Genomic DNA, 27213 nt, shown 5'->3' on the forward strand with positions numbered 1-27213 from the left:
ACTTAAAAAAATAAATTGCCCCAGTGTCCCAGTGCAGAACGCTATGATGTGCTGAGGTTTTAAAATACTTCTGAACTGATGCCAAGATTGAATTCTTTATTACTCAACGCCTACCCATATCATAAACTACAGAAGGATACACGACCAACAATTTAATAACCATGGCTTAAAGTTAACCTCAGATAACAATACTAATGACAGAGGAAACACTTTTAAAACAAATGTAGGAGAGTGTAGGTCGTGCCAAAGGTTTAAAAAAATCAGACACATGTGAAACTACTAGAAGTTCATTACAGTGTCGAAATTCCTTTGCAAATCGAAAATGAAGGGTCACTATGGGAAAAAAAACGTTAGAAAAAAATAACAAAGTCAGCTTCTCGTTGTTGAATACATTTTAGTTTGATTTTCCACATTAATATTGTTAACGCAACGAATACGTAACGCTCCTCGTGTGGTGAATTCAACATTTTCCTTCCAATGAAATAAAATGCTTTTCTCGAAAATTAAAAGTACCTTATGCGTCTTGCTGACCAAAACAACAACAACAGTAACTTTTATTTTCAATATAAATAATTCCTAAACAGTGTGTATACAATGTGCATTGTCTGCACATTCGGGATTACCCATCCAAATACCATCGAAAAAAACCACATCTACAATTAGATTCTTAAATAGAAAATAATAGGATGTATATATAGGAAACAGGATACATTTTTCTTGAATGTTAGAACAGTATAATTTCTTGTTTTTTGCATTTCGTTTCAGATATTGTACTCATTTAAATTATTTAAACGAAAATCATATGCATAAATATTTAAAAAAATAATCGATTTTGAATAGACGTGCATTATCGTGTAGGACTTCGTTGACGGGCAAATATTGGCTAATGCCTCCGTGTGCTTGCTTTTAATTTCTTGTTGGATTAATTTTTCCTTATTCTAAAAATTGACGCCGGTGGGGCTGACGTCTTGGTGCTCTTAAGAGAATATAGATTTGTTTTAAATGTAATCCTTTTAAAAATAACTTGTTATTGAAAATAATATTAATGCCGAAATAAAGATATTAACTTAGGCGTACGTAAAACAGCATTTAGTATCAATTAACGTAATGAAATTAAATCATTTTCGGAATTAAAAAAGGTTATTTTAAATAAGTTATAATTCAAAAAGGCCTTTAAACAGCGGCGCCCAATGTCCTTCAAATACACCGGTATGTACTTTGTAGCTCGCCTCAAAACATTCCCTAATAATATTTAGTCTTGAGAAATAAACTTAAGGCATATTACCTGTATGTTAAAGTGTTTATACGGGTTAATGTATTAGAATTTTGCAACTTATAAGTTTATGTTTTAGTTTCGTGTTAACGGGAAAAACGCTGAGGTGTCTTTCATGTTTTTAATGTCACCAAGCTTAGAGACTGCTCAAAAATGGCTCAATACAGATCGAAACGATACAGGGTAACCCTGTTTTAAAAGAAGCTAAAAAACAGCCGGGGTTCTTCAGACAGAAATGAAAATACCGGTTGCAATATAGCACAAAATACAGCACAAAGAACCTCATCCGTGTTATGGTAGAATAATTCCTATTAGACAAATCACCAACCACCAAACACCAAGCACCAAACATCATAATAATAATAATAATAATAATAATAATAATAATAATAATAATAATAATAATAATAATAATAATAATAATAGAAAGGGGGTTCTTTTATTTCAGATTATTAATTTCGCTGGAAGCACGCCCTCGTGTGGATAAAATAAATATTGACTTCTATATATAGCAGCAGTTTACGAGAGCCTGCTGCAAAAAAACGTGGGTAAAATACTATTTAAAGCAAAAACAAAAACCCTGTTAAATATCAAAGCTCAATTGACTCAATATGCTGTAAAAATAAACTTGGTACTTCTTAGTCAAAGATGTACATTGCAAAGCTTACTTAGGCCTATTTTGTAGTAGTTTCTTACTTCTATTTAGCACACACTGGGACATAAATTCTGATCACCTATTTTTCCTTCTGATTTTTCTGTCCAGTTTTTTGTTTGTGTGCGTCTCTTCGTGTGTAGCCAGGATCTCTACCTTCACGACCATAGCTACTTACAAGGGATACGTGTATTTTACAAACATTTCCTGTGCGCTGACAATCATTTGTTCCGTTTCCAAACCTGCCACATTTCTTTGAAACCATTCAAATCATTTACATCCATTACTCCATTATTTTGCACCAAAATATGTTGGATTGGGCAAAAAAAAATGCCTCTAGTTAAAAATATAAGTGTTTTACGTGCTACAAAACATTAAATACATGAAAACAAATGAGTTTTTCGAAATTAAGATGGCTCACATCTGCAAAAACCTATCAACAGAAATACACGTAAGCGCACACGCTACCACAAATATTCTTCGTTGTCACGTGTTGGTTTAGTGCTATGCCGTGCATAATATGAAAAAGAAAATAAACTTTTAAAATTTGTATTGTGAATTGACAACACTCATGTTCCATTTGTGTGCGGGTTGGAAATGACGGTTTTTCATACTGACAGTCAGTAGTATGAAATAATGGCAGAGTTCGTTGTCAAAAACGTGCTTTTATCCTTAACTGAAGGTAACCATATGAAATCAGACTTCTCTTGGCAAGACTGTATTACTGTTGTAAAGATTGTGCACTTCAATCCGTCGGGACACGCCGTTATCACGCAATTCGGACGCCCTTAGCTGCAGTGCAGATATTGTTCGGAGGGAGTCGTCTAACTACGAGAACAGCCAAAAGGCGCCTACTTTTCAGAAGGGTTAAAGGTGACGACCTTGACGTTACGGAAGTTCAAAGACAAATTCTAAAAAATGTTGCCAACTTATAAGTTCTGAAAAATGTCCCTCGTTATGAAACCTAATATTCGAATCCGCCTTTGTTCTTAGACGTGCCTATCGACGATACGGGGATTTTCATTTGTATGCAATTACTGTCTGGAGACCGGAGACTTCGATCCCCCGTTTCACGTGATTCGATGCATATATCCAGACGTTGTGTCTAAATTTCCGTTTACGTTTCGCAATGTGAGCCTGCTTTTCTTCATCCCCTCGGGTTCTTAGAGTGAGCCGAATACGGAAGGTCTTTTTGGAGTGACCAGAAGGTGCAATAACCCCCAATTTAGCCATTTACAACTAGGGTCTTTATTGTATTGTCTAGACGGTTCAAGGTTTTGTAAATAGCTTCACTGCCACAACAATATAGAGGGGGAAGACTTCTGCCATTAATGTAGGCCAACTAACTTCCACAGATCGGGAATATTCACCTACGTGCTGTTTTGTTCCTCTTTTTTACTCATAATATTGAACTTCAAACACGTTTGTTACACCCTTGTTTCTTCCGTACGTTAAAGCTACTGACGTTTTGCCACACAGCCTAGTGCTGTCTTGCATTACGCGTGAAGTAAATGAACCGTTTCAAAAAGTTGCTTTGAAAAAGTGTGTGTAGTGGAGTGACCGTCGTTGCAGCCGGTGCTTCGGCTGATTCACACATCTTAAATAATCCTCCTTTAAACTTTATTTTAATAATTTTGTACAAGTCACATGCGTCAATGAAATAAATGTTTACATACCATAATAAAAGTACACACTGGGCATTGCCATGAACATAAATGTCTCTTGTTGCAAGATGGTCAATGAAATAAATCGATAAAATAAATAGAAAACAGAATACACAACAATAATACAAAGACCGGCGTTCACCAGCTTTTTATCAAAGACATAACACGTGGATTGTCATTACTTAATTGTTTGCTTGAGAGAAATTCAGAATCAATTAAATTAAAATCTGGGTAATGAATCCGCTTCCGTCTCGAGGTAAAAGTGTTAACCTGCTCGTACCACACGCTCTGAGGTTTGCATAGGAAATAGAATTAAGTCAGGTTTTAATTTTCAAAGTACTTAGCTGAGTTGAAAGGTCGTGTTCTTAAAATCCTGTATTTAGGATGCCGCAACAAATAAAACCAATCCCATTTTTGGAGGTACAGGCAGTATGTGCGCTTTCATCAGGGTTCAAATTGTCAGAATAAAGGGTTTCCAGTGAAATACTGTAACCGATCCCTGTTGAGCTTTTTTTCTTTCATTCTTCGGTTCTGGAACCAGATTTTCACTTGTCGATCTGTTAGGTTTAACATTCTGGACAGCTGCAGGCGCTTTTCTTTGTTAATGTACACGTTGAAAAAGAACTCTCGTTCAAGTTCTCGAATCTGGTATTTGGAATATGGACATCGTTTCTTTCTCGACTTCAAAGAACCTAAGAAAGAAAGTGTATCAAAATCAATGGTCGCCATAGAAAATGCAATTATTTTAAAAGTAAAATGAAATGAATTAATCAGTATAAAAAGGCTCATTACGTCTCATAACCCAACACAATTTATGTCTTTGTATGCATGTATCTGTCTATCCATAGCATATATATATATAACCTCTGTATGTCTGTATAGAGACAATACAATATTCAATACACATTATTAAAAGTGAGGAGGAAATCATATCGTTAAAGAAAATGTGGCTCGAATTTCTACAGAATACATTTCTACAGAGAAATATATATTATTAGGTGTTAAGGCTTATTTCCTTAATGTAAAAATTCGCACATGTCTTGCGACATATTTTAAAACGCCCATTAAATAGTGTTTTGAGAAGCAATATGTATTAGTAATATCGGTGAAGCCCACCTAAATTGTTTTCCCATCGTAAATATTTTTACAACAGTAAAGCAAATCTTATAGGGTATATAAAAACCTTTGCATGCTTATAAAGTTGCACGTAAAATCAGCCCGACAAAGTACTAGACATGTCCTCTATAACCCCGATTCAATTCTTATACTTACTTGAGGCGATGTTTTTCTCCTCCGCGCAGTTAGATGAAGAGGAATCGTCCTCGATGTTTTCAGCTGGATCCTGTTTCTTCTGCTGTGAACTATCCGAAGTCAGTCTGTTGCTCCCAGCATCTCCGGGGAAACTGGGCTCTGTTTTTTGTTTGAAGTGGTCGGAGTTGGACTTCTCGGGATGAGTATTTCCAGTCTCGAAAAACTGATCAAACCCTTGAGGAAGAATTCCATTTCTGCCAACACTGGTGAAGAAATTACCTGAAGGATTTGAGCTGCCGTGATGGCTGTAGACGGAGTCATTTTTGAATATCATTTCCGTCCTGCTCGGCGACTGGAGTAGATCTCTATGCATTATCTCGTCCGCTGAATAGTAGGAAGCGAAATTGCTCCTGTAAGGCCATTTAGTTGGATGATCCAGAGCATAGTCTCTGAAAGGAACTTCTCGAACAGGTTGCACTTGTGTTATATTAGAAGAATAAGGAAAATTGATTTGACATGATGTAGTCTGAGGTAAAAACGAAGAGACAGACGAAAAATCGGGCGCTGATACATAATAGGTGCAACTCGGCAAATACATATTTGACGCACAGTTGCTGCGATCATCATACTCCGTCATTTCTTCTTCTCGCTTTGTGAGTAGCAGTGTTGAGTGTGTTAAACTTTGTCCATCTATTGCACTATAGGCGTGTGGACAGGACCCGAGAGGGGAAAAAAGTCGGAAACGTAAGCTGACGTGCAATTCATCTTGATCGATTCTTGAGGTAATTGTGTCATGTGATCCAGTAAAGAAATTACCATATATCAATATCAGTCATTAAGAAGTATCTTAAGCAACCCGTATGCGAGCGTACCAGTGAGTTCATTGGTTGCCTGATCTTGCAGAAAATCCAATCTAAGTCTTACATTTTTTTCCACGAATTAAGATGGTGTAAACAATCCCAGAAATAAAAAAAGATGAGGATTTTTAGCAAAACTTTGCCCATTTCTCCAGTCCAAAGGCTACGCCCTTGCTAAATATTTTGTAAATTTCTGTTTAGGTAGAACAGTATATGAGATAAAAACTTTATAAAAATATCAGTCATGTGTTTTGAAATACTTTTGTCCAGCATACTACTTAATAAAACGTCGTTAGTCTTGTATTATATATAGGATTGCTTATCAAAATGGGAAGACATTTCAGTTTTAAGTATAAAGCAAAATTCAAATAATACCTTCCTTTCTGAATTATTTAAAAACAACTACAGAAACGTGAAAGGTATGTGCCAGTCTTTAGGACATTTGCTATTCATTTCTACAGATAGCATGAACATACTTCAAGAATGGCATAATTTCTACTGCAGCTGTACTATTAAGAATTCCACATGAAAATATATCCCAACATTTTTGTATTTCATAAGGATCTTACTAAACCCACAAATCTTTTCAGATACCCAATGTTGCTAAACAATTTGTTAACAAGCAAAAGAAATGCATTACTTTTTGTGTTATGATAACATAAACTCTATTATATTTTACATATAGTGAAATAAATTGGTGAAATTAATTTCTAGAGAACGGAAATATTCGTAAATAACAAAACAGATGAAGCTTGTGTTCCCTGAAAGACATACATTCTGACTACCCCCCCCCCCCCTTTTTCGGACAGAATATATAAGTCATTGTCATATAAAATACTATTGTTTACGATATATCACAGAATTATTTACGGTATTTATACAGTATGTATTAATATCGTACACAACACTTAAACATGTATTTATAAAATTAAAATGCAACTCTCACTCATCAAAAACAAGAGCATGTACAAAGATAAAGTGGAAACCTGATTTATATTATATCGGTTACTATAGTAAACGCACGTTAATATATCAATATAAACAACTTTGTTGTTTTAAGCATTCTAGGTAGGCAATTTCTGTTTCCAGTCACACAAAACAGGAAAATGTACTTTACCCCCAATGTACTTTACCCTTCGTTAAATGCTGGAGTTATATAATCTTGATAAAATTGGGTTAGTTTTCCCAGAATTCCGAAATCAACGCAGCAATTACCCGCCGGGAGTTCAGTATCAGAATAGCTGGAAATGGAGTCGCACTGCCAAGTACAAAACAAGTCTCCTGGCTTTGAACGTCTTTGGTCTGAGACGATGCGCAACCCACAATCAACAATAACCGTCAGCCCTCAAACGAGTTTATTGCTCAGACAAAAGGAAGCGTTCTAGTTTAAGTGCATGACAAGAAAGGATATTTTGAGTTGAAGTTGGAGGAAAACAGCTTCTTAAGGAGGTGGAAACCAATGAACCAAAATAATTATTTAAACTATGCGTAACAGATAAAACGAAACCCTGACTGAAACCCTCTAGATTTTAGCAAGCAGAATAGTGATTTTGTCTTGATTGGAGACAACTGATTGGAGCGAAATCGAATAAAAAATGTAGATGCGTATACGCGCACATTTTTAATAAATTGTGCCTGATAAATAAATACCTTCAAAAGCGACAAAAGTCGTTTTTTATTTTGTGCTGTTTTATTTTATCTATTTTTTATTATTCGTATATTATATTTGTTATTTCGGAGCCTTTTTGCAATTGCTAAAAATTGTAAAATACATAAATACACCCCTGGCCCTGAAACACATTGGAAGAACAATTAGACTGTAGAAACTGCGGTTGTTTATTTGCTTAACTGATACCCACAGTCACTATTATATACTTAAACTATTTAATAGTTGTTTAATTACTTTGATTAATGCTTTCAGAAATAATTATGCCTGGAAATCCCGCGACGTGCTCGTTAGTAACCGAAAGGCAACAGGGCTGTTAGAAGAAGATTTCCGAACTGGGCTTCATTTTTGTTCAAATCCACTAAATTAAATCCGACTCAATCGAAATACAATTCAGGCAGATTAAAGTAACCCGTTCACAAGAAGCACATCAACTATTTGTGATAGCCGCGGAATGCGGTTCTGTATTTTCCCATAGAAACAACGAATGTATTCATAATTAATAGGTTGGAAATTGGTTGTGAGAACGTGAGGAGAATGAAGATGGGAGCAATAACTGGAAATGTAGTTAAAGCAATTGTAAAAACTACCCATACTGATGGGTGTGCGCGCGCGTGTCCATTGCTCTCAAGGATACTCGTGGTTAGTTTTCAACATTAATGTATTCATCTACTTATAAAATCTGAACTGGAACTGTAAGAGGCACAGTTGATTTTCATCTTTATTTATTTTTACAAAAGTAACAAGATGAAATCAAGTTATTTCTAATTATCTACTTGCCAGAACCAGGATATTAAACGTGTGCAATTACCTATTTCAAGTAGTCAGGTCACCTACATATACACATTTACCAAAGCAATCCTAGTAACAGCAGTGATCTGTATTATTTTAAATAACGTACAAGAAGCACAAAAGATACTGGATACTTGTTGTGTTTTCATTTGAGAAATTATTTAATAATTTTGAATGAATTATACCACATAATAATAATTAATCATATTATTAATAAATTATAATAAAGACTTTTCTACAGAAGGATTAGAATTGGATCTACACCTGGGGCACTGAGTCAGATTTTCATGACACACGAGGCAGGTTTAAAAACTGGGTTGTCAGTAAAAACAAGGCAAGGTGTACTCGCCATTTTTTTTCACTACAGGATAAGACACTAACTTGACCTTAACTTTGTTATGGCGCCCCCAGTATCTGGAGAACATGAACAGACGCCGTCTGGCAGTTCACATTAAGAGACCCCATGATAGAAAATCTGTCTCAATTTTTTTCATTTCACAATTATGCAGCTAAAATTACGCTTTTCCATGACAGAGGTGCATGACAACTACGTCATGTCCCGTCTTTTATAACTTGCACATTGTTTAATGATGTTATATGTTTGTTCGTGGTTGCTTTGTCTGTTAGAATATGGCCTTCGTTTGTATCTCAATGTGCACCCATAGCTATAAATGTTATCTTTGCTCTTTTGTTTTTTAAACGGAATAGGATTTTTTTATGATAACCGTTTACATGCTATTTACATGTATGGAAATATGTAGGCGTTCGTCCCATCTAGAAATGTTCATACACACATAGATACGAAGATGTTATTTGATTGGAAAAAAAAATTCAAAGACACCCAATAAGAAAAAAAAATACATTACAACACTTGTGCTTAGAATTTGTTTCGTTTAAAAATATATTTAATTTGATTATCTTTAAAATAATTGTATCCATTACTAAAACACACTTGCATTCGTGTATCCACAAGGCATTCAAAGGGTAGAAACAGTTAAAAACAATAATTTAATACTAAGATTTAACTCCCAGCTACAGTCGGACATAATACTGGAAAGCAGGAATAATACACAATAACCGAATCGATTAAAATAATGTTTAGTATGCATTTTTCGTGTAGATATAATATCTGTGATACATTTTTTTCCTTTCTAAGTCTAAAAAAAAACCCTTAGAAAGTAACTAATATTTAATTGTATCTATTTAAGTAAGAATATGAGTCTCATCAAGTTAAAATGCTGCAAAATGCTGTTAGATGATGTGATCAACGGATCTTTTGCTATTTCTGTTACTACGTAAACAGATTATTCGCTCTTTGGATCTCAATTTTAAATATATTAATCTACAAAGGAAGGTAAAATTAATCAAATTCCTTGGATTTTGCCAGAATTTGCAAGGGTAATATGTAAATAAAATACTAATATGTAAGAATTGACCGAAAGGGTTGTATTAATGATACCTGGTGTGTTAGAATATATCAGTTCTAAGGTCATGTTCGCTGTGAGTTTCAGTCTAACAATAGATATTGATGTTATATTTAATTGTTAATGTTTTCGTAATCAAATTTCTATAACAGCCATAAAAATATTTTAAGACGAATATTAAGATTAAAGTAAAATGATACATGAATCAAAACCTCGAACGTAACGCGAACACAGTGATAGATGACACCACGCACACGTACGTGAACCTGTATCGATTAAAAGAGATTTATTTTAAACATGAGATCTCTAAAATGAAACTGGCCTTAGAAAAAGAATCACATTTTAGCCAAAATAAACACACTGGAAAACCACTAACCGGCACTGACCGGAAATTAATTGTACATATTGCACTAAGCACGGGATATTTGGAGATGGCGGAAAATTAATTTCATTTCCAATGTCTTAACGATTTATGCACCTGACATTGACGCCATCCATGAACCTAAAAACATATTGCATTAAACAAATTATCTTCATTCCAGAATCATAATTGTTTAGTTTAACACATTATTTAGACAAGAGACCCTTCAATTTCCATAATACTAAATAAATTGATGGTCAGACGTTTTCCTTTTAATCTGAGGTGGATCAAATAATGGTAAAATAGGAATTACTGACAGACAAAAGCTTACTATAAAACATTCAAAAATATATGTCATGTACTTTTCAAAATAATAAACATGATTCGAAGTGATGAATTTTAAAGAGTTTCTTGGTCTGCGTTTCTCTCATAATTCTTATTGTCTTTATTTTTTCTAAATAAAGTGTTTAAAATACAAAGATAGCGAATATAACGATAGCTTGCAAATGTAGATACAGGTAACAGACGTGCAATCAGCACATTCAGTTTAAATTACAATTAAATATTTCGTAATATTTTGCAAACAGTTTTGCAAAGTAAAAGAAAGTGTAAAAAATATATAGTTAAATACAGATTGCATGCCTGACTAAAAATATTTTTTAACTTAAATTCGCATAATATAAACATAGATTCCTACTTCATTCCTACATCAGAATAATAATTAAAAAAAACCCAACAGAATGGCACAATTATAATTAAATGACAGGTACCCATTTCCCAGCTTTTAAGATACAGCAGCACCTGTGAGGTGTAAAACTCTTCTGATTAAGTGTTACTTTTATGATTCTAGTATTTTTACACGTTATGAAGAGTTTCAGACAAAATATTTTACCAAATATATTTGTCTGTGGTACATACATCTGGCTCTCGAAAATATTTCCTCTACTGGAAATGAGTCTCTTGCAGTGTTGTCATTTAGGATTTAGTATATCGAGAGTGCATGCTCTCGCGTGACAAGTCTTTTCTTTTTCATCCTCCGATTCTGAAACCAGATTTTGACTTGTTGATCGCTTAAATTCAGCCTGTCCGACAGCTCCTTCCTTTTCTGCCTATTGATAAATTCGTTCAGCAGGAATTCACTCTCAAGTTCAGCAATCTGTTGTTTTGTATAAGGTTTCCGTTTCTTTCTCGTCCTCATTTGCGAAGGACACCAAGGCGGACCTGTAAACATGAAAACAATTTCGTGAAAATAGGTCAATAATTGCGTTCTGCTTCTCACTCTTTCACTCCACGTGTCTATATGGTTGCAGGAAAATGCCACAAAGATATTCAATTCAGCTCCATATGCATATTCAGATACAGTAAAATGTACAAACAGCCTTCGTAAGCAGTCGTCTTACTATATTTCAAACAGTTTCATCCTACATACACAAACATACCCACACAAAAGGAGCTGTGTGTTCTTTAAGGTTGACATCAAGTTTAGAAAATGTTGATGAAGAAGTTCGTACCATCTGCAACAGTTGCTCTTGCACATGAATGACCTGAAGATGACTGCATTGTCATATCTAAGTTGAAAGCCGGCTTGATGCCTTCTGTAATTGGTTGGCCACTGATGCTCAGGTCAGCATTGACTGCTGATCTCTGCATTTGTCTATCCAAGTTAGAAAATTCGGATTTGGTGGAGATGGAAGAGCTGATAACTCCTTGTTCACCGGCAAAAGATGGCGCTTGTCTACATCGCTCCTCTGCTTTGAGGTCTGCATCCTGGAAGTAGTATTTACTCGATTCTTCCAGTGGTCCCTTGTTGTGGTGGTTAGGATTTGTACTTAGTGGTAATGAATTGGTCAGAAAGGACTGACAATAGCCGCTGTAGGCGCGGCTCTGTGGCGGCGATGCGCACGAACTTGGGGAAGTCCACGGGAGCGAGCACACCTCTCTCCGGGTGTAAGATATCGGGGGAAGACCAGCAAGCTGCGCTCCATTCCCCCGCAAACTTGGGAAATAAAAGGAGTCCGGAGAGGGGAAATTCAACAGAGACCCAACATAGCCAGAATTGAGAAGATTGCGCTCACACATTTCCGAGGAGCTGCACAAAGCCTTCTCATGGCCCTTTTTAGCTGCTCCTCAAGAATTAAAGAAGGTAATTGATGATTTGCTAAACATGCGTCACGTGCTCTGCAAACGTTGCTTTTCAGCTCCGCCTTAACCCCCTCTTCCAGCTTCATGCTCGTGGCTTTACTGTTGTCTGTGGTGTAAAGAAACTTAAATTCCGATATCATCTCTTTCACTTTTGTTCAACAAACAAATAAAACAATGATAAAAAAATATACTTTGATAAAAATGAAAGTGATTATTAAAAGCTCACGGCATTGTTTACTCTAATTGCTGCAAAACTTGCCACTTAAATTGTTCTGAGGCCTCTAAGGATTGGAGAATACGGTTCATTTTTTAGTACTTTTTACCGAAGGAAATGTCTCAAAATGCATTGGGGTAGGAAAAGCTCCAAAAGCAAGCATGCACTAGTTTTCTATCAGTCACTCTAAAGTCAAAGTACAATTCCTTGCTAAGCTATTAAACTTTTAATTTACCAAATTTAACTTCGTACATAATGTTTACGTTTTTCCTCTTCCGCAACAATTGATCCAAATGGTTTATTTTTTAGGTTCAAAAAGCCTTCAAGTATTTTTTTCTTACAAAATCTTTCCCCAATGCTAACCCGATTTTAAGTTATTTTAAGAAATGTATCGCACACCTGATGTGTTTTCTTTGTAGCTTTCAGTCTGGACTTAACCACTGCTTGCTCGCATACGTAATATGTACTTATTAACCTACTGATATCTAACCAATATTTAGGGTGAATTTATATGGGTTAAAATGCATTAACTATAAACTGACAAAACGACAGCAAAATAATCAATATTATTATTACGGGGTTTTTAATTTTTTTAAAGGAAATGTGCATTCTTATACGTTTTAAAGTCGTTTATTATTTGTTAAGCAAACATGATCCTCAGCCTATCGTCGTCGTGTCAAAGCTGTTTCTTGTAATTACTAAGAAAATGTGCTTCCCAACCCATCTTATTCAGCTTGCATTTTAACAAAAATGAACAACTGCCAATGACAAATTCCACTCAACAAATACAGCACCAGAAAATAAAAACTACAGCTGTTACACTCCAAGTTAAACTGACTGGGTTTGGTTCAACAGTTTTCTGGAGCAACTGTTCTGGAGAAAAAAAAATCTATATTGCTAATAATAATGAGAAACACGGTTTTATTTAACCCATCCCCAGTATTAGCCACGAAATATCAATCTTTACAAACCCTTCTTCCAAGCCTTCGAAATTCAATTGGATTCGAATTTACGACTAAAGATTAATGTTTATAGCTGGCTGGTGGATTTTAGGCTACATTGAGTTGTTGAACTATGATCCGAACGAAAAATTCAGTACGTTCTCCTCGCGAAAATAATGGGTCAGAAGAGAATTTATTTATAACCTCATAATTATACTTCCTCTGTGAGTGATTTTATCCTTCACATAAATTTTAACTTACAAATGAAGAAAAGAGGGTAAAATCTTTTCCAAGAAGAGACAATATGTCATCAGCTCATCCCCGGAAAGAAAGGCGACAGTCAGGCCTAAATTGTTTTCATGAGTCTTGTAAAATCTGGAATAATTTTGAGACTCCATGTGAACTCTACAGACCAGAAGAAAAACAAACAAACACGTGTATCGTTTTACTCTAATTGTTTCATTTTTTTTCATTAATAAAGTTAATTTTAAGTTTAATTAGTAGTTCAAGATCACAGTCCTCACTTTCTCGACTTTTTTCAACTATTTTACACCGACGTACTGTTTCCCTTTAAATGTAAATTGTCATTCGTTGTTTGATCAGCTCCTTCTTAATTATAGAACTTTCTTTATCGTCATTAATTATAATTCTGTAATTATGACTTCTGATTTTTGTATGTTGTTTGTTGAAAAAATAAAATACTTGCTTATTCAACAAGTGACATAAATGTGTAACAAATATGAGAGTTAAGGGGGCACTGAGATCAGTTCTCAGCGACACGTACTTTTTATTTGTTTTTCAGTAAAAATCAGCTTGCTTTATTTCGTATTGAACTATCTTATTGTTTTTAACTGGAAAATAAATGTGTTTTAACGGGAAAAAATCATCAAAGAGAATGTAACCGTAAAGAAAAATAAACAACGAATTTGAAGAATGTTAAGTATAACAAATTATATATTTTCACATATTTCACAAAGGAGACATTGGCAATGTTAATATTGAAAAATAAAGACATTTCAGTGCGTATAATAAATAAAAGAAAGCGACTGATCTTGTGTTTATTTATCTTTATTATATAAAAAAACAAACCAAAATATGCTTTAGATAATTTAGTGGTTTAAATATCAATATGTGTAGATGTTCTTTTTCTTAATAATGCCGAACCGGTTTCTTTGCATCCACATTACCACTCCACAGCCATTTCTTAGCTTTGACACATCCGAACCAGTAGATGGCGAAATAGCCTCATGAATTGTAGACTGCTCGTTATTCATGAATAGGAATAAAGTCAAGGTCAAACACTATAAATGTATGTCAAGGTCAATGGTAAAGTAAGAGGATACCAGGAGGCGGAACAATCTACTTCTTTAGAGACACCATTTCAGTATTCTCACATTTAAAAATTTAAAGAATATGTCTTTAAAGAGGCAAATGATTTGAAAAAAAAAGTAGTTCATTAAAAACAACTCGTAAATGTGTAAGATACAGCAATTCTGTGCGTAACTATTGCATCAGTATAAGACTAACAAGGATATTATTTTCAGGACATTGTTAACCTCAGAAGTGAATGAATAGGACATTTATCCATCTTCATGATTAAATTCAGTTCAAATAAACTTTAGAGGAAGCTGAAATCGGCATAAAATTATTTCGTTTGGAATAGCTACAAAGGTATGTAAATTGTATTTTCAATACAACCACTATTTTCATGTTCCTGCAACTTTTACAGTTAATCCCAGGAGCGTGTAATTGTAAAAGAACGCAAAAGGAAGGTTAAGGAACATAGCCGATCTAACATTTAAATTAAAACACACATCCACATTAGCAGGGAGAACTTTTTGAAAATCACTGGACTGCATCTTACAGTTTTCCTCTTCAAGTTCCGAAGTTGTAGTTGAGATATTATTCGCAATTTTAATTGTTGGCAGAAATTAATATCTAAAATAAATATTAGATTAGTAAAATTTAATAAATTAATTGTTTTTACGAAATTAACTAATCTATGAAAACCCATTTACTAGTAAGCAGCTACATATACACATATTGACGCCTGAAGAACGCTCCACGGACGAAACGTTGTGTTTTCTTTCTTCTCTTTTCAGCATGGAATAAACCTATTACTTGTTCCTTTGCAGCCTACGCATTCTGACGCAGCTACAGTACCCACCTGAACTACATATATAAATGTATGCTACATATATATTTGTATTTATACCAACATTAGATTACAAAATATTGATCAAACTGAAATGCAGGCCATTAGTCATAGCGTAAATATAGGTAAATAGAATACCGTAAAGATTGAAGAAGGGATGTTAGAATATTTTTTTTATTTTCAAAGAAAACAGGATTTTGAATCATTTGAAACCTCATTGTGATCATTTAATAGACGCTAATTGTTTCTCTTCGTTAGCGTCTGTATTTAAGTATTAGTAATACTGTTTCTGTTTTACAGATAAAGCACAGGAATACATTAAATATAATATTTTACTACTGATCAATTCGAGATGGAAAAATGACATACCCGATTTTTTTCCCAATTCACGTTTTAGGGAAAAAAACATGGGGTTAAAAGGACCAACCTAAAATATATCCCTTAAAGACGGAAAAAGTAATAACCTCATAGTATTACTATATATTCGGATTAACCTAAACTAGAACAACTGCTATTCAATATGGCAATCCTATTAACCACACACCAAATAAAGTTCTTGTAAGACATTTATTAATGTTACAAACACAAAACAAGTGTGTGTGCAGATATATAGTCACAGACGGTGTTATGTATTTTTACAGTACACATATACTTGTTACACACTATAGATTTAATGTCACAAATCGACACAAAAACAGACATGGAGCAACGCATACATGTATAAAACCTTTGTACAGTACATAAACATATATATACACACACATATACAACAAAGAATAATGGCTCATAATGGTAGACAAATACCGTTTTCCGCATAATAGAGGGCTTGACTTTAAAGCTGACTGAATAAATAAGAGAAAGAGTTAAAAGCTTTGTTGTGTATAAGTCGAAGATATTTACGAATACTTTTCAAAGTCTTTGAGTTTTGATAATATTTTCTTGTCTTTAACCCTGCGATTCTGAAACCAAATTGTGACTTGTCTTTCAGACAGGTTGGTTGACGCAGCGATTCGCCGTCTTTTATCTTTGGTAATAAATTTACTGAGGGTGTACTCTCGTTCAAGCTCCTTGAGCTGGCCTTTTGTGTAGGGCACTCTTTTCTTCCTCCCACGCCGGTACGCGCTGACATCTGCTTGATTTAGCACCACGTCTCCTTCAAGACGAAAATGGAAAGCCGTTTGTTTTGCGTCGTAGCCCCAGAATGAGAGAAAAAAAAAGACAATATTATTGCAATATCTTATTTTTTTCATATTCTCCAGTGTCACCTCAAAATTTTAAACACTCTTGCAACTTTTCAGGGCCTAAAACTTTTTTTTTTAATTCGGTGAGCGTGCTGTTTTTTAATGTATCATCAACTGAATCTGGTTTCTCACGTAAATATATTCTCTGTGTTATGACATTAGTTAATGTTATTTAACGTATTTACTAAAAGAAGTTTGCAGATCTGACACGACAATGGGGGATCAGTCAGTATTCGGCCTACGGAGCGCCGAGGGACATCACCGCAAGGATGGACTTGGCTGACTTGCTGTTATTTTTTAAAAGTAATTATTTCCTATTCTGTCATTCGGATAAAGTTGTATTGAGACTGTCCGCAAGCCCGTTTTATTTTACTTTTAATGCTCATCGCACCTTCAAAATCAGATGAGACTTTAGTCAAAGTCTCATTATTCAAACGGAGTTTTTTTTCTCAAAACAAGTTTTATCGTGTCCTTAAAATACGCTTTTTCAATCTTTTATAGGTTCTTGTTACTGAACGCAGAACGTTTATTCCAGTCACCCATACATAATGTATATTAGTCTATTGCCCGGACAATATAAGTAACACGGTATTATTACACGGTAAGATTTCCACCAGGTTTATTATTATTATATTGTGTATATGCTAAACAAATTACATGCATTTCCTTGTTCACCTATATTGGTACAAACGTATTTATTCCACACATCCATTTTCTAACTGTCTATTCCTGGTGAGAGTCGCGGTGCTGATTTATTCCTTATTTTATTTATTTTTCATTTCGCCAAACATAATCATTATGCCAAAATCTTGTAAGTTACTTTAGAAATGTCAAAGTTGAGTATTTGTCGGTATAATTAAGACACTTGGGTAGTTTTAAGTCGTCTTACACCAGTCTTTTACAGTTCTGTCTCTGTAGTTTCTCTTTATAAGACACATGGAATCTATTCTTTTTCATGGTCAAAATGCAGAAGGAAATTACAGCCTACCTGTGAGTGACGACTTCCAGATATGCGAGTTGGGCATTTGTTCTTTGGCACAATAAAGTTGGCTGTTCCAGCTCTTTGACAAGGTCCATGGTTGATAACCCTCAATCGGTAAAACAGTCTCATGCCTTGAATCTCCAACACCAGTTCTTGGTGCTACAGGTACATCGATATAGCCAGGGAACCGTGCGTAGGAACCTGTATATCCTTGGTAGACGGTAAATTCCTTTGCTCTCCCGGGAAATTCGCTGCAGTGCATATTATTGCCGGTAAAACCTGAAATATCCATATACATGTCCTCGGAATGTCCACCAACAGACTCGTGTGCATTGTGTTTCATCACGCTCCGTTGAAATCCGGCACTGTGTGGGAGTTTGCAACCATAATAACTGTTCCCAAAATGACAGCTGTAACCGATAGACGCGTTTGCGGACGCTGCGGAACTTTGAAGAGGCGTATAGGGTTTTATTGAATCTGGGCCGCGCGAGTCTGATCTATCGCCAAATGAATATACCGACGAGCCTGGTGCAGCTCGGCTTGAATGAGCCTCAAAAGCAGTAGAAAAGAAAGTCCTGCGCTGAGATGAAGGGATATCCCCTCCCAATCCCTCCATTTTCTGTGATTTTCTGCCGAAAACCCCTTTGAAAACCCCCTCACATCACTCCAGAAAACGACATGGCATTCCTGCAGTGTTAAAGTTACCTCAGAGCAATAAGGGACATAAAACCCAGTCACTGATGAAGACAAATTATCCTTATATATATGTATTTTTTTCTAACTAATTACAGTACTGGGAACATGGAGTTTGTGGTTGGACGGACGCATTCACGTGATATGCAAATAGCATGAACATTAGAACTAGAGTTACAATAAACTGAATATGGCCTTAGAAATGTTCATTGGAAAGAAATTTTAATTTATAGCACTGAACTGAACTACAAGCTTTCTTAATCGCAGACGGAGAGTCGACTAATCATACAGGAGAGAAAATACGGTTTATTTTTAAAAACGTTTGTCTTTTTATATTCTGCTTGAAACGAAGTTTTCAATAGCTGAAAATGGAACAAAGCAGATGACTCATTTACAATTGTTTAAATAGGTAGATTAATTTATGTTTTGTTCATTTTATCAAGGTATACTGAATTATACCTTGTGCGTCTTATCTGAACCTACAGTATATGTTCAAGTTCCAAATTTTTGTTTTTTAACACCTTGGCAAGCTGCGCATAGATCCTAAAGATTTCAATATGGACATGTTCTTAAAAGACGTAACTAATATGCAAATGTAGCATAGTTTACAGAGCAATACAACTAATATTTGAAAGTACAGTGAACAGTTCCTCTCGTACCTCTCAGAATAAAATGTATTTTAAACCAACACTATATAAACACTATATAAAGATTATATAAAATACGCACAATAACAATGTAATCTTTAATTACTCAATTTCATTTATATATGTATTTTAATTTTACATAGTATTCCACAAACAAATCTAATCGATTTCATACATAATTTTAAACAGTTTAATCAATTTGACTAAAGTGCGGCACACTTTCGATTTAAACATATTTGGTAAAACAGGATGTATAGAACCATTTAACAGATTATAACAATATCTGTGATTACAACTGAATTTATTAAGTGTACAAAACAGTCTGAATTGTCTGCATTTCTTCGAAGAGCTGTCAAGAAAAATATCTTTATAGATACTACTTAAGAAATCACACTGTGTGCCAAATAACAGTAACAAATATAACATTGGGCCTTAGGTCAAATATATTTTGGTTTGGTTTGGTTGACAAAAATATCGAACCCTCATTGTTATATAAGTAAATGATATTGAAACTTTTAATTGCCTTTTTTCAATTCCTCACTTATACCCTTGGGGTGGTTAAGGGAATGCTGACAAAATTTCTCAATATTCTTTTTAAATCTATCTAATCATATATCGAACTCATATACCATAGTTCACCAGTAAGCCATTCTTATTACAAAGCATTGTAAGTTTGATAATGTTTTTTACATTAACATTTCTACATAAAGAAACCACAGCACAATAAAAAATAAACTTTAAAATAATTGTTCTACATATATCATCCAGTATTTTTCACACAATAAGAACAAACACTCTGTAATTCGGAATAAAGTATGTATTAACCATGGACACATGCGTCTCTGACCTAATACGTTTAATTATGGAATTCAATTTTTAAATAGATTGTGTATAGCTTAGGTAACAATAAATCATTCTTCGACTAAAAGTTCCTTGCCAGACTTATGAATTAAAGCCAATCTTTCAATATATTATATAGTGCTTTCAACTTTGAGTCAGAATTAATCATCGATGAACTGCCAGAACGCAGACTAAAGATTTATGAGATATAATTTATAAAAACAATCATTCTCAATGTAGACTTATTATCTAAAATGGTGATCTGAACTCACTCAAAATTTGAGAATATTAATAGAACTAAGTATTTGTATTTATATATGGAGTTTTAATAATGAAAAAAGAACAGCAGTTTGTACAGACGTGCGTAAAGTCCGCAGATCCATGATAAAACCAGAAAAAACGTGTAGATCGAAATTCACGTGTAAGGTCTTTTCATAACGAAATAAAGTTTCAGATGTGAAATGTTTACGAGGGTATGCAAGCTAACTACATTTTGGAATATAGACATATAACTTACTAAAATTACATTGATAGCGAAATGAAGAGATCGTGGTACCTCGGGTGTTTCAGGTGATCCTTCTTAGATGACATCAAAAATATTTCAGAAGCCCATACTATAGCAAACGTGTCTTTCGTGTGGTGCTTTGAAAAGTATAAAAAGATTACACACCTTAATTTTTAATGGAAAAATAATAAGACGTAACAAAAAATGGCGGCTACAGCTAGTGATATCTCAAATGCAACAAAATCAGCTGAAGCACTCACTCCTTTAGGAATCAACTTCTGACAATGAACTTAAAAATACAAACTTGCAACATATGTAGACTTCTAACTACCGTCATGCCAAGATAGGGCCTGATGGGTATAGGCTATTTTCTGCTGCGTTTTCTCTTTAAGGTAACAAAGACAACCCATAATGGCAAAAAAAAATAGTTATCAATTAATTAATTACTTTTAAGTAAGGTTATGATGACAGACACATGCAAATCCAACCAATCAAAGGAATTAGTATTTAGAAAGTGAGTCATAGGCCTACAAACAAAGTTAGCTCAGATGTGAAGCCTTTTGTTTCTGATTCTGAAACCATATTTAAACATAAAAGGAAAAAAAAGAAAAAGAAGTGTAAAATTTTGACTTTTATTTATTTTTTCCGCAAGGACCTGATGAGATCTTTTTATTGTTGGAATCGCAGCAGCGGGCCTCACCTGCCTTTCGGTAACTTTAAGCTTTAGCGAAAAGTTCAATCGAATTTCCGGAGGGAGAAAACTATTCTTCTCGGATGCCTTCTCAAAGCTCAGCGGTCAGATGTTTGCTGTAGGGGATTCATCTCTTTCCCTGCCTTGCAGGTGTGCACCGAGAAACATGTGGGACGAAATCTAATGCTGCAAGGAAAACAATCAACCGTCATTGCAAACTGGCTTTTAAAATGAGATATCCACACAATGTATACATGTTGCCTGAGGCTTAAAACTGATGGAGGTTACTTACCGCTGGAATATCATTCTCATAGCGGGGAAAGTTAAATGCCATTTTTCCTAATATTTAAGAATACAAGGTATTTAAACAATACATTAAAAGTTTTATATTTGAAAGATATTGATAATATGTTTCAAGTATATTTAATTTCACGTACAATATCACGTTAACAAAAAGGATTTCAAATCTAACGGCCTGTGGACACTATATATTCCTGTGGTACAGTATGTGGTTCAATGGGAACTCTATGATACTGTGAAGTCCCGTAGTGTAACTAGGTTAGAGCAACCTCCTGTGGGTAGGAGAATCGGTTTAAAAATGCAGGTGATATACATTAGCGGCCAGTTGTGATCGAGAGGAGAACATGCGGGGTTCTTGGCAAGATTATAGTTGGTTGGACTGTATGTAGAGAATGAAGATTTACGATTTTCAGCTGTCTGGATACGATTGGAAATGTATCGAAGACACTCGTACAGAAATCCAGTAACATCCCTTTGTTTACTTCCACACCGCAAAATATCATCCTTAAAAGTCTGTTGAGGTCTTCAGAAGTGAAATGGTGACGACAAAGGAACTCCAGTGTTGTCAGAAAATCTCATTCCACTACACCAGATGTCATCTTGCAATATTACACCGCAATCACTAGATGGCTCTGTGAGTTTACACTGTGGAGAAACTGGATCCAAAAACATGCTGAATACACAAGACGAAAATATGTTAAATTTGCAAGCAGGCTCCGACACGCAGCACCTGTGGGCTCGAATGACTTCTAACTTTAAAGTGTAGGAAACCAAACCAGACGATCATTGTGATCTATAACCCGTTCTGTCGTTTGCTTCAAGCCAATGTGGGGCTTTTATGGCTTTTATCTCACTACACTGGGCAATAAAACGTAGTTAGAGAGACAGCAAATTATACTTATTCTACTAAAGTCAAGGACAGAGCGACATTAGCGACTGCTTTGGTTACGAAGTAATGACAAAAGGTCGATACTGTGTCGTGCCTTTACTTTCTGTCTGGTCCTGTAGGCCGGCGAAAATCGTGGGCAACAATGGCAAAAAATCTAAAATGTGTGTTAAATAATGGATGAATATATATTTAGAATATAAAATGTCGCGCTGTAGTCTAGCCTATAGTTTAGGATATGTTCCACCATTAATTAGCACCCACAGTGCCTCAGACTGTGGTAGTATTATTCCTGCTAACAGTGTTACAACCACTGCTTGATATGTCCTGAATGACATCCATACTGCTTTACAGTATCAGTTTTTGTGATTAGACTTGAGCAATATGTCCTTGTTATTAAAGATATATGTATGATATATTATTACGAATTATGTCCACGTTTTTGTTTAGTTTCCAAAACGCCATTTAATACAACTTGCGTATTAGAGGTTTGATTAAAACATTTAATTTAGGATTTTGTGACTCTATATTACACTATAAAGCGATGTAACATAGGCCTAGAAAGCCATTTCTTATAAAAACTTGTGTTGTGGGAAAAAAAAACCTCCAACTAAAACAAGAATTATGTGAATTCTATAAGATGTTAGTACACTGTTTTATAAATTCCATTAAGTATGTTCATGTTTGTCAACCTTAATTTTATTATAAAAACGAAATAATCAACAATGGCCCTATTTTGACCACCTCTCAATAACACACCTCTCAATTCGCACCCTTAACAGAAAAAAAAAACTGTTGGGGGCGCCAAAGGACGCCGAAGAACAGTTTTCTTTACCTGTTCGCTCGTCTCCAGCCGCTTTCTCTTGAAGCCCGCACACACACGTTCTCTGCATCAAAACCTCCCGAACACAAACCATGCTCACACACTGCCTGCTTACTGGGAAAACAGACACTCGTTGATTGTTCGCCTTATTTATTATACTTCGCGTCTTCGTTGCCTACATCCGAAATTGTAGCAAAACCTTAAAATTCGAAAGGTTTACATGGAAAGGAGACATTACACAACTTGAAATGGACCGCGATGAATAAAAAAAATGAAAAAGGAGATATCTAAACTGGAGCAGGAAGCATGTAGATAGAAAATGAAGGGGGCTCATTTTATTGTGCAAATAGATTAACTTTAAAATAATCATATATCTTAACAGACCAACGTTCAAAACCTGTCTAGTTATATTTAAATATTTCAAGTAATGCGCCAGCGGCATTCAGATGATATCTTCCGATACTAAATCATACTAAACGTTTATGACTCCTAAATTTCAAATGTCAACAGAAATTTAGCTTTAATTTTTCTATGTGATTTGTTTAATTTGCCATTCAATGTTTAAAAATGGGTACAGAATGCACACCGAAAATTCGAACTAAAGTTCAATCTTCATTATTATCGTTGTCATCTGCGTCATCAGTTCTTGAACAATTAACAATAAGAAAGGTTGTGTTTATCAAACGAGGGTCACCTAAAAATCCTTTACTGTCGTCTAGTGGATTCATTTCAGCGCTGTAGCGACAAATTGATCCAAGTTTGATTTCCAAAATAAAGCTCGCGTTTTTAAAAGTGTTCCCTCAAAATTGCCGAACTCTCACTTTGAAAACACTGCGACTATTCTGTAATGATGTGTAGACTACTCCAAAAAATAAAGCATTCTGTTAGTAAACTTAATACCTGTAAAACGTTCTTCACGAAAGAATACATCCATATGTAAACTGAAATTGTAAGTTGTAATAATTGTGAATTTCTTTGCAGCCTACTAAATAATTAACTATTATAATGAATAGAAAATAGTGTAATGTTTTGTGAACGTCAGCCCGAAAAATGTAAAATAGGACATAAAATAAAGAATACTATGTACTAAATATAAACGTTCTTTTGACGTTTTATCCTGTGCTTTAAAATCTCTAATGTGTACATATGCGTATTTAAGAATAACTGTATATTTCATCACCAAGGATTTAGAGATGATGTAACTAAATAAACGAAACTTTAAGATTTCGTAATTTTGTTATCTCGCCGTGCAGTCCTCGACAGTGTAGCAAAAGCAGAAAGAACAGAAGAGAGGAACAATAGAAAATCACAGCGTAATGATATTCCTAAATGAAGAGGGAAATCTTGCAGTGCTCATTTTATTAATCAGACTGTCAATTTCACCCCAGAGGCCAAACCCAGGAGCAGTCTAAGCAGACTCTGATCAAGCGCGGGACAAGCAGCACGACTGCTCACTTCTTCTCTATCTCTCTACCTGGATGTATTCGTCTGACCACAGGCCGCCTTCATCATCCACTGACAGCCACTTGTATTTATTTGCTTATAAACCTGTTACAATAAATGATTTTTTCGAGCGGCGTCATTCGAACCTTAATGACGAACAACTACTATTTGATGAATGACATTTCGAACTAGAAAAGATGCTCAGGTCATTTTGACCAGTCATTCTCTGGCTTTGGCATCCCACAATTTTGCGCCTTGCTCAAAAAGGTACAATATTATTTAGAGACACTTGCAGGGCTGAATGTGAATTAGCCCCTACCGCAACTCATCATTAGCAGAGGACCAACCCGGCAACTTTGGCTTTTTCTATAAAGCTGATGATGGAAAGAATAAGAAAGGAGATGATTCTGATGGAAAGGGGGTTGCACAGCCCCGCTGCTGCTAAAAGGCTTTCGAATTTGTCAGACTCAGCTGGAAATGCAGTGTTGGAGGCCCTTGAAAATTCACAGCACAGTGGTCGTCTCAGCCCCAGACTAACTTCCGCATCTCTGCATGGCAATCTAGGGGATATCCCCGCTAAAGGCAAGTTCGAAATAGAGAGCCTATTCAATCCACATCATCCGAATAACGACAATACCTCCTCTTCAGAGATCTCTTCATCTGAAAACAGGAAGAAAATCGCCCTGTACCCAGAAGTTGCTCAAGAGGCAGACATGAACAGTGATGTGGAGGTGGGATGCTCAGCACATCGCTCCCCAAACAGTCTCAGTGCCACCCAGCACAAGGAAAACAACAGCAAAGGTATTTGATATTTCCCCTAGGCACGTTATGTGATATTTGTGGTTTTGTAACATGGAGATATACAAAATTACTGCAATTCTATACATAGCACTCGCTCGGTTTATTGCTTATGCTCTTGTTTTTAATTGTGATTTTTGTAGCTGATAAGAAAACGATGCATCCAGCATTTTGTGCTGATGTTCTTTGTTCGTTTTGTGATTTCTTGAAATTTTATACAAACGATAGCGGAAGGGGAAATCGTCCACATTGCGGAATATACGGCAGAAAAGGGAATAAAAGTTTTTAAGCGAATTGGTAGATTGCCACTGGCATTTAGTCGCATGTGCCCTTAACTTAAATGTAAAAAACAAATGCGAATAATATTTTGAAATATTGTCATACACACACACAGTAAAATCGAAAGAACTTCGCCGTAGTTAAAATGTCACGAGAATATATTTTCACACAAAACAACCGATGGTTTTCTAATGTTTACGTACACCGTGTCTTTTCTAGTTTTTTCAGACAGCACCTCAGCAACATCCAACACAAGCACATCTTCAGTATCCAGTCTGAACATAAACGGTAATTCGATAGGCAGCTCAAGTTCGAGTGCTGATCAGGTGAGAAGGTACCGGACTGCTTTCACTAGAGAACAAATAGCCAGACTGGAAAAAGAGTTCTACAGAGAAAATTATGTCTCAAGACCACGAAGATGTGAACTGGCAGCAGCTTTAAATCTACCAGAAACCACTATAAAGGTTTGTTAAACAACATCATTTTTATTCATTTCTCGGTTTTGCATATCAGTGTGCATTGTATTAACACAGCACCCTGTCATAAGACAAACACGAATATTTTCATGTTTGGTTTCAATCTACGTTTTATTATTTAACCGTGCATAGTGTTTTAAATAAATCTCCATGTGACAATTAAGTAACGTTAATAATAAAAATCAGGAAGGTTATCAAGTGCAGCCGCATGTATCGTAGTGACACTCTCTCTGTTAACATTTAAAATGTTTGGTTAAAAGATTAGTTTACAAAAATATGTAAGCGTGCATTTAATATTAGTTCTATGTTATGAAAAAGTATATCTTCGTATACTTGTGAGCAACGAGACCTGGTATACCCATATTTTATGCGGTGTTTTAGTCGCCTTCAAATTTAAAGTGTGATAAAATATATTCATGAAATTCTCGTTTTCAGTAATATATTACCTTAAAGGAGAAAATACAATTTATTTTATTTTATCTATTAATATTACATTCTTCAGGAATAATTTTTAAATACCTGTGAACTGTTGAGTGGAAGTTTGTGTTCCTAAAATATAAACAAATTAGTTTACACGTTCCTAGAATTATTTTGAATTAAGCTATTGTTTTTGCTACACAGCGCAACATTTCTCTTCGATTTTAAACGCACAGGCCTATAAAAATCTACGTTTTTGTTATGATTTGTAATCTAGCGTCTTAGTGATGTATGCCTGATTTCCTTAGGGGTAAATGACAATACACCGGTTCACGAAAGACATTTCTGACATTTTTTTTATTTCAAACCCAAAGCAAAACATTACATCAACTCAAAGGTACAGACATCAATTGGGTGCATAATATATTTAAATATATATATTTGTAAATTTGTAAAGGTGTTATTATTAGACCATTTTTTTTATCTTATTGAAAACCGTGTTTATAGAGAATAAAATTCCGTCGTTTTAAGGGTGCGTTCTGCTTCTTCAGGTATGGTTCCAGAACAGGCGGATGAAGGATAAGAGACAGCGGCTGGCCATGTCTTGGCCTCATCCAGCGGACCCGAGCTTTTACACCTACATGATGACGCACGCGGCTGCCACCGGAAGTCTACCATACCCTTTCCATTCCCACATGCCTCTGCACTACTACCCGCATGTGGGTGTTACAGCAGCAGCCGCCGCTGCGGCCGCAACGGGTGCTGCAGCGTCACCTTTTGCTACCTCCATCCGTCCTCTT

General features: G+C 35.2%; 4 protein-coding genes across 4 annotated transcripts in view; 1 reads left to right on the forward strand and 3 right to left on the reverse strand.

Annotated features, from left to right (window-relative positions):
- Window positions 1-3528: 3528 nt before the first annotated feature.
- hoxd11a (homeobox D11a) lies at window positions 3529-6650 on the reverse strand. The gene is made up of 2 exons (XM_088605220.1): window positions 4862-6650; window positions 3529-4281 (listed from the first exon to the last, which is right to left on the reverse strand). Exons 1-2 carry the CDS (start codon window positions 5475-5477, stop codon window positions 4049-4051), a joined length of 849 nt encoding a protein of 282 aa, XP_088461346.1. The 5' UTR covers window positions 5478-6650; the 3' UTR covers window positions 3529-4048.
- A 2911-nt stretch (window positions 6651-9561) lies between these two features.
- hoxd12a (homeobox D12a) lies at window positions 9562-12055 on the reverse strand. The gene is made up of 2 exons (XM_088605222.1): window positions 11452-12055; window positions 9562-11161 (listed from the first exon to the last, which is right to left on the reverse strand). Exons 1-2 carry the CDS (start codon window positions 12017-12019, stop codon window positions 10923-10925), a joined length of 807 nt encoding a protein of 268 aa, XP_088461348.1. The 5' UTR covers window positions 12020-12055; the 3' UTR covers window positions 9562-10922.
- A 3890-nt stretch (window positions 12056-15945) lies between these two features.
- Window positions 15946-18381, reverse strand: hoxd13a (homeobox D13a). Its single transcript, XM_088605223.1, has 2 exons — window positions 17622-18381; window positions 15946-16545 (listed from the first exon to the last, which is right to left on the reverse strand). Exons 1-2 carry the CDS (start codon window positions 18229-18231, stop codon window positions 16289-16291), a joined length of 867 nt encoding a protein of 288 aa, XP_088461349.1. The 5' UTR covers window positions 18232-18381; the 3' UTR covers window positions 15946-16288.
- Window positions 18382-24383: 6002 nt separating this feature from the next.
- Window positions 24384-27213, forward strand: part of evx2 (even-skipped homeobox 2) — a 5100-nt gene continuing 2270 nt past the window's right edge. Inside the window, exons 1-3 of the mRNA XM_088605224.1 lie at window positions 24384-25244; window positions 25740-25984; window positions 26965-27213. The exon at window positions 26965-27213 is cut by the window's right edge and continues 2270 nt beyond it. Of these exons, the coding sequence (XP_088461350.1) occupies window positions 24821-25244; window positions 25740-25984; window positions 26965-27213 (918 nt within the window). The 5' untranslated portion in view covers window positions 24384-24820. The remainder of the gene's footprint in view (window positions 25245-25739; window positions 25985-26964) is intronic.

Source organism: Lepisosteus platostomus, chromosome 14 (genome assembly GCF_059453375.1).
Source record: "Lepisosteus platostomus isolate fLepPlt1 chromosome 14, fLepPlt1.hap1, whole genome shotgun sequence".
In the NCBI taxonomy this organism is placed as follows: domain Eukaryota; kingdom Metazoa; phylum Chordata; class Actinopteri; order Semionotiformes; family Lepisosteidae; genus Lepisosteus; species Lepisosteus platostomus.